Source organism: Hibiscus syriacus, unplaced genomic scaffold (assembly GCF_006381635.1).
Source record: "Hibiscus syriacus cultivar Baekdansim isolate YM2019G1 unplaced genomic scaffold, ASM638163v2 tig00004041_pilon, whole genome shotgun sequence".
Lineage (NCBI taxonomy): Eukaryota > Viridiplantae > Streptophyta > Magnoliopsida > Malvales > Malvaceae > Hibiscus > Hibiscus syriacus.
Genome location: NW_024061995.1, coordinates 220,035 through 228,188, shown reverse-complemented (window position 1 = coordinate 228,188; position 8,154 = coordinate 220,035). Strand labels below are relative to the sequence as shown.

Genomic DNA, 8,154 nt, shown 5'->3' with positions numbered 1-8,154 from the left:
TTGAAAAAAGCTGATTGATTGTAAGAAATCAGGTCATGGAAATAAGGGGTAAGTCTATCAACAAGAATTCTGGTGATAGTTTTATATACAACTGAGCAGCAAGAAATAGGTTTAAATTCCTTAGTTAAGGTAGTATTTGGGGATTTAGGGACCAAAACTAGGGCTGTGGAATTGAAGGCTATTGAACTATGTTTCGATATAACAATTTAAGGCAAAATAGTTTTTGGACTTGAATTGAATTTACAAAATGGTTTTTGGACTTGAATTGAATTTACAAAATGTATTTGGACTTAATTGAATTTATTCAAAATTTACAAAAATAATTCAAAGTTCTTTTAATTTAAAATTGAGCACAAAAATGTTTTTATGAACAGTAATTCAGCCCAACGGTCATAATATTTGAATATTATAAAGGGGTATCGATTCCCTATGAAGGGGTACCGATTCCCCCCATTCTGGGCAGCCTATTTTTACAGAAAAATCATTCCCAAACGGCTCCAAAATATCCCCAACGGCTAGATATGACTTCAAACACATTCCAAACTATAAATACAAGCTTAGGACACTTGAAGAAGTAAAAAAAGAGAACAATATCCAAGCGATCAAACACAAGAGAAGAGTTTTTCATTCTTATTTCATCTTTCTCTTGTAAATATTTTGTTTTCATGTGAGCTTAATTCTTGTAAACACCTACCTTAGAGAGGTTTTATTGTTTACATCTTTTATCCTTTTGTAAAGGGGAAAGGTTCTAGCTTAGCCCGTGTAAAAGCTAGGTAAAGGTTTTAGTTTAGCCCGAAAAAACTAGGGAGTTTGTAAGGTTACTCTTTATCCTCAAAAGAAAGAACAAATTAGTGAATTTGTTGGAAAATCCTTGGTGAGGAGCTAAGGTAGTGGACGTAGACTTTGGTTGATAAAGTCGAACCACTATAAATCGATGTGTAATTCTCTATTTTTCAATCTCCTTACTCCCTAAACACAAAACCGTTCCGACCCCTCTTTGCAAATTATTCCGGTTGTCGATTTGAGCTTCCGAAAAAACTAACAAAGGCAGGCAGTAAGCAGGAAGTATGGAAGAAATACCTCACAGCAGAAGTGAAATCACTGCCAACAATGCTCCAGGCAGCTTTGAAGAAGCCAGTAGTGTAGCCATCAGGACCTGGGCTCATATCCTTCCCTTGTTTGAAGAGAGCCTTGTGTCATTGCTGCCAACATTGTCTCTGCCAGGAGTCTCTAACAATAACCAGGAATCTATCATGGCTAGTCCAACAATTGAAGAACTTGAAAGGCTTAGGGTGCTTGGTCATTGCTGCCTTGTGTGACCACAATAAGCCTAAACAGTAATCAAAGACCCCCTGGGCTTTATACTCTACAAAAGAGTCTGAGAAATCCAATAACCATATATTTGGATGAATTTAGGGATGAAATTGGAAGATTTAAAAGTTTAGAGACCAATTTAGAATAAGTATCATAGTTTGAGTATGAAATTGAAATATTCAAAAGTTTAGGGGCAATTTAAAACAAGGATCATAGTTTGAAGATATATGATACAATTAACTCTCTAATGTATTGATCGTTCTTGTACTTTTATGCATTTAACAATTTATATAAAGATATATTATAAATAGCGAGTTTAGTATTTGAGTTTATGTACGAATCAAAGATTGTAAGGTATATGAACATTTATTGTTAAATGATTATGAGTTTTTAGAATATATACTATCACTTGTAAACGCATTAGATTAAATTAAATGACATCGAAAGTAAATGAATTGTCGTTATTTATTAAAGTCTCGGATTCAAACATTATAAATATAAGAGATATGAATGTTCAATGTCAAATGATTAAGAATTATCTTTAAATAGATATGATCTTATATTTATTCTATATTAATAACAAATATATATTTGATGTGTTATTGATGTATAAATTCTTATTCATTATCTTAAACCTAATCGAAAAGAATTAAAATCACATAATTCTAATAGTTTCTATTTTAACATAAATTTTTATGAGTATATTTTTTATTTTTTTATGAAACTTTTTTAAATAAATTATTTTTAATACTAAATGATGAAAATAAAATTAAGGCGTGAAATTATTTTTAATTTTAAGAAAATAATTGAGTGGTTAAGTACATAATTTACCCAATATTTGGTCGATACTTAACCGCAGCTTTACAATCGTTATCGATATATCCAAATCAGAAAACAACAGTACGCTCCTTTCTTCCGGCTGCTTCCTTTCATAATTCAATGAAATGATCTGAGAACAACAAAACCCGGAGTTTCCTTTACACTGATTCATCCTCGGGACCTTCTTTTTCCGCCATGTTTCGATCTTTTTCCCTCAAACGCTCTCTCCAAACGCACATCAAAACTCTCGCCCACTGCCCCCAACGACCGCCGCTGCCGTTTCCGCTCCCCTTCTCCTCAATCCGCACTCTCTCAACCTCCCCTTCTTCCTCCTCCGAATCCGAGCTGCGCAAGTACCTCGGCTACACCGCCCTCCTCGTCTTCTGCGGCGCCGCCACTTACTACTCCTTCCCGTTCCCGGAGAACGCCAAGCACAAGAAGGCCCAGCTCTTCCGCTACGCGCCGCTGCCCGAGGACCTCCACACGGTGTCCAACTGGAGCGGGACACACGAGGTGCAGACCCGGCATTTCCATCAGCCCGAGAATCTGAAGCAGCTGGAGGAGCTGGTCAAGGAGTCGAACGAGAAGCGGGCGAAGCTCCGGCCCGTCGGGTCTGGGTTGTCCCCGAATGGGATCGGGTTGGCCCGTGGAGGGATGGTGAACTTGGCGTTGATGGATAAGGTGTTGGAGGTGGATAAGGATAATAAGAGGGTGAGGGTTCAAGCGGGGATAAGAGTGCAGCAATTGGTCGATGAGATTAAGGATTATGGTCTAACTCTTCAGAACTTTGCTTCCATTAGAGAGCAGCAGATTGGTGGCATTCTTCAGGTTCCCCCCCCCCCATGCTTTATAGTTCATTTACCTGTGTTATGGATAATAGTATATAAGCACAATGAAAGAAAATGTTTTCACAGATTTAGTTGCTTGGATCACATTAATGGTGTTTGGTCAGCGTCCAAGTCTTCAGTTTGTCATAAATTTTGTTATATTTTATATTGTATAGGGCTGTTCAGTGACAACTTACAATATACCTGTGAATTTTGGATGAAATGGAAAGTCAGGGAGTCAAGCTTGTTTCATTATTGATGAAGTGAATTGTATGAAGATGTGTCCTTTTTAACTCCTTTGATCCGACATTCACCCTTTTCTTCTTCTCGTCTTCAGGTTGGTGCTCATGGTACTGGAGCAAAATTGCCTCCCATTGACGAACAGATCGTTAGCATGAAACTTGTTACTCCTGCCAAGGGAACAATAGAGCTTTCGAAAGAGAAAGACCCGGTATTATTTTATTTAGCTCGCTGTGGTCTTGGAGGCCTTGGGGTGGTTGCTGAAGTGACCATTCAATGTGTTGAAAGACAAGAGCTTGTGGAGCACACAACTGTCTCAAACTTGAAAGACCTCAAGAAAAACCACAAGTAATTTATTTTATTTTTTATAATTATCTTATGGCAATGCTGTTTGTACTTGTATATTCCTGTTCATAAACCAAAGAATGAAGAATTTGATTCTCAAACATTGTGAGCTTTATACCTCTTTTCTTGTAGGAAGATGTTGTCTGAATGTAAGCACGTGAAGTACTTGTACATTCCATATACTGGATTCTCAAACATTAAAAGCATCTTACCTCTTTGCTTGTAGGAAGATGTTATCTCAGAATAAGCATATCAAGTACTTGTATATTCCATATACCGACACAGTTGTAGTTGTGACATGCAACCCTGTTTCAAGACTGCGAGGTCCACCCAAATTCAAACCCAAATATTCTAAGGATGAGGCTATGCAAGATATCCGTGAGCTTTACAAAGAATCTATAAAGAAATACAGGTACTGCTATTCTCTTTAGGTATTTGTCCAATTTGTTGAAAACGCAACGAAGCCAATGGAAATGTTGGTCCTCTTGTGCCCTGTAATAGCCTAACTGGGAATAACTCTTTGTTTTTTCCTTTCTATAATATTCTTTTTTAATTCATTATATTTATTAGTTCTATGTTGATTTTAGTAACCTTGTTGGAGTAACTGAGAAAAGGTGAGGAAACAATAAACTGATAATTATTTGTGTCAACTGTCAGTATGGGTAATGGGTCTTAATCAGGGACTCGTTTGAATTGGTTGGTCTAGCTGAAAAGTGGAATTTCTACTATTTCTTACTTTTTTTATGGTTTAGGGTACTAATTTTAGCTGGTCCTTATCCATGTCAAAACTTGCATAACAATGTCCTCTTTTTTTCTTTTTAAATTTTGGCAATATGTTTATGAATAGCTGCAGAGAATGGGCATTTACATTTTCCTATGGAAGAAGAAACAAGCAATTGTTGAAAAGTTATTGATCAATTTGAATGGAAACAAACTTATAAGACTAGGATCAACGAAATCCTTCTTTTTCTTTCGTATATAATTAACTTCAGGGTGAGGAATTTCAACAGGGATATACTTTTGAAGGAGAGATAATGGATACCAGTTTGGTTGTGCCTTGGCCATATTTCATGTGGTTCTGATTTTGATTCTAAATGCTGATTTTTTTTTCTGGTTTGGTATTCAAACAGCTGAGAACCATTTTTCTGTTTTTTTATTTTTACAAGGGGAATAGGTAACCTTTTTGGTTATACACTTTTTGTTTTTCATTCCATGGTGGTTGTAACGGATTGATATCAACCTTTGTGCAGATTTTTTTATGGCTATGCGTAAATTTAAAATTTTTAGTCAGTTACCTGCATTACATAGTTTTCTGCAGGGCCAGAGAAATTACACCACCTGACAGCAATGAACCAGACATAAATGAGTTCTCATTCACGGAGTTAAGAGATAAACTGCTTAGTCTTGATCCCCTCAACAAAGATCATGTCGTGAAGGTTAATCACGCAGAGGCTGAATTCTGGAGGAAGTCCGAGGGATATCGAGTTGGATGGAGTGATGAAATCTTGGGTTTTGATTGTGGGGGACAACAGTGGGTGTCGGAAACCTGTTTTCCTGCTGGAACTCTGTCCAAGCCTAGCATGAAGGACCTCGAGTACATTGAAGAGCTAAAGAAACTCATAGAGACAAATGAGATACCTGCTCCTGCTCCTATAGAGCAGCGATGGACAGCTCGCAGCCAGAGCCCAATGAGTCCTGCTTCGAGCTCGGCAGAAGATGACATATTCTCATGGGTAATTTCTTTCCCTTCAGTGATTTTCAAATCCAGATCTCTCTTACTATCCATGTAGATGAAACTTGCTTCTGCCTTGGTAGGAAAATATACTATAAGATACATGTCTAAGTTTACAAGTGCATGCATGCACACATAAGTTTAGCTTTGTGCATATCAATTTTGGATCACTTTCGTTTTAAATTAAGCTACTGAAATTGTATGTGCTTGATTTCATCCTGCTGACGCAAGAGCATAAGGGATTACCTACCAACAAAGAACAATTGGTAGAAAATCTATGAAGCACTGATAACACGTCTTATGTGATTGTCCGGACGTATCGGTGTGGTACTAGTGTCAGAAACAGACACTGTCAACAAGGTGGAATCTGTGTAAAAATATAAAAGAAAAGGCAATTGGACTGTTACTAATGCCTGGAACTCGAAATGACCATTAGGTTCTTAGAGTACCTGTTACCAATGACCTTAACCTTTCTCTTTGTTAAATTTAATTGAAGGATTCGGTATGTATGTTGAGTAGAATGTGTTTGTGTGAAAATTGCTTGTACTTTCCATCCATATCTAAATCTGCTTCTTTCTTTGTTTTGGGTATTAGGTGGGTATAATCATGTACCTTCCTACCATGGATGCTCGTCAGAGAAAGGACATAACAGAAGAATTCTTCCACTACAGGCATCTTACACAATCACAGTTGTGGGACAAATATTCTGCCTATGAACATTGGGCCAAGATTGAGGTAATGAATATAATATCAGAAATATTCTCATGTCTGAATTATATAGTTCTTCGTCTACTAGTTTCTGGACTCTGGATTATGTAATAGTGGTTCAATGTCTGACGGTTAAGAGTTTTCTTTTGTTTTTAAAATAAAAGAAAAAAAAACTACCGGCTACAATGTTCTTTATTCGAAAATATGTTTGTATTGTTCTGTGGGTCATATACGTGTGCATATCTATATGTAAATCCAGTATTGTTATGCAGAAATGAGTTTAAACCTTTATGGTATATGCTTCTTTGTGCATGCACATGGACATGCGTATTTGGCACTGAATTTTAGATCATTTATGGTGTCAATATCCCTACAGAAGATAAACTATGCAATGTGTGCAGGTTCCAAAGGACAAGGAAGAACTCGAAGTTCTGCAAGCAAGACTCAAAAGCTGTTTCCCGGTTGATGCTTATAACAAAGCACGGAAGGAATTGGATCCCAACAGAATCCTTTCCAATAACGTGCTCGAAAAGATGTTCCTGTTGTCCGAGTCCATCTAAAAAGCACACCCTATCATTGGTCAGTTCTTTATTCATTTAAAACCTTAAGAATCAAAATTTCACGAGGGCTGTTCTTTTGGCCATCTTTAACAGTTTGTACACTACGATGGAAGAATATGGGGACATTTGTGTGTAATTTTAGAATTTCTTTTGCGTATAATAAGGGTTCCAAGTGTTGGTATTTATTAATGCTATCAATTTCAATTGGATGTATGATGATCAATGGGAGAAGTGGTTTTGTGAACATGACTTTAGGCCTAACAGACTTGTATGTAGGGGTGCACAAAAAATCCGAATATCCGAATATCCGAAAAAAATATCCGAAACCGGTTTTGGGAAAAACCGGTTTTTTTTTAACCGGATCGGATTTTTTTAAACCGGTTATTTTAACCGGTTTGGAGAAAAAAAACCTAAACCGGTTTTTTTACCGGATAAAAAACCGGTTTGAAAAAAACCGGTTAAAAAACCGGTTTTTATCCGAAAAAAAACCGGTCTGGGTTTAAAAAACTAGCCGTTAATATAGCCGTTTGTGACCGTTTTTGACCGTTTTTTTCTTTAAAAAATTACCATTTTACCACCCTAAACATGTATAAATAGGTTGGGGATGTATTTGGTTGATTACAACTTTCTCAAATCTTATTACACAACACTTAAACATCTCTCAAATCTTAGTTTTGTAATTTTTTATTCATCATGAGTAACACTGTTGAATCTTCCGTCGGGGGAAACCTTGAAGTCGTGAGAGTGATCGAACACACTCGAAACAAAGATATTTGGGATCACTACGATTTATGTGAGATGTCAAATGGCTCGAGGAGGGCGCGTTGTAAACTTTGTCTAAAGTTTCTTGCATCGGAAGGAAACACAACGTTGAAGAACCATTTGACAAAATCATGCAAGGCACTTCGCTCAAGATCGGATCCTAGTCAATCGAATCTTACACCGCAAGGTGGTGTTTTTGTTTACGACAACGAAAAATTACGAGAAGCGTTTACAAAGTTCGTGATTACAAAAGCATTGCCGTTCGACCACTTTGATGATGAAGATTTCACGACAACAATTCAACAACTAATGCAACCACGTTATACTCAAGTAAGTCGTACTACCCTTAGAAGAGATGCTATAAAAATGTGGCGTACGGCGAGGGAAAAAATGATTTTAGGATTCCAAGAACACCGTTATGGTGTGTCGCTTACATGTGACGTTTGGAGTTCCCCTCATAATACCGGAAATTCTTTTTTAGCCGTTACGTCACATTGGTTAGATCAAGATAATTGGCAAATGATGAAAAGAACAATCGCGTTTGAATTATTCGGTGAGCCGCATACCGGTGCTAATTTATTTACACTTTTAAAACGGGTAATTTGTCTTTATAAATTAGAAAATAAAGTTTTTTCTATATCTTTTGATAATGCATCGAATAATACAAACGCGGTTCCAAGATTGAAAATATTACTTTCACCGATTTTAGACAGTGCGTTTTTTCATACCCGTTGCGTTGCACACATAATTAATTTATCCGTGCAAGCCGGTTTGGAGGTTATTGAGTCAATTAGATTAGAATTTAAAACAATGATAAAATCGATTCTTTGTAACAACAACAAAAGAC

The 8,154-nt window shown here is 36.8% G+C and overlaps 1 protein-coding gene across 1 annotated transcript; it reads left to right on the top strand.

The window, feature by feature from the left end:
* Positions 1 to 2,328: 2,328 nt before the first annotated feature.
* LOC120187773 (L-galactono-1,4-lactone dehydrogenase, mitochondrial-like) lies at positions 2,329 to 6,661 on the top strand. The gene is made up of 6 exons (XM_039191407.1): positions 2,329 to 2,961; positions 3,298 to 3,548; positions 3,772 to 3,957; positions 4,864 to 5,278; positions 5,872 to 6,012; positions 6,387 to 6,661. Exons 1-6 carry the CDS (start codon positions 2,329 to 2,331, stop codon positions 6,543 to 6,545), a joined length of 1,785 nt encoding a protein of 594 aa, XP_039047338.1. The 3' UTR covers positions 6,546 to 6,661.
* The last annotated feature ends 1,493 nt before the right edge of the window (positions 6,662 to 8,154 follow it).

Bases quoted from the DNA above. Each gene is read 5' to 3' on its own strand.
- LOC120187773 (XM_039191407.1), top strand. From the start codon at position 2,329: ATGTTTCGATCTTTTTCCCTCAAACGCTCTCTCCAAACGCACATCAAA. The intron at 3,958-4,863 runs GTACTGCTATTC...AGTTTTCTGCAG, and splicing joins GAATCTATAAAGAAATACAG to GGCCAGAGAAATTACACCAC. The intron at 5,279-5,871 runs GTAATTTCTTTC...TTTGGGTATTAG, and splicing joins AAGATGACATATTCTCATGG to GTGGGTATAATCATGTACCT.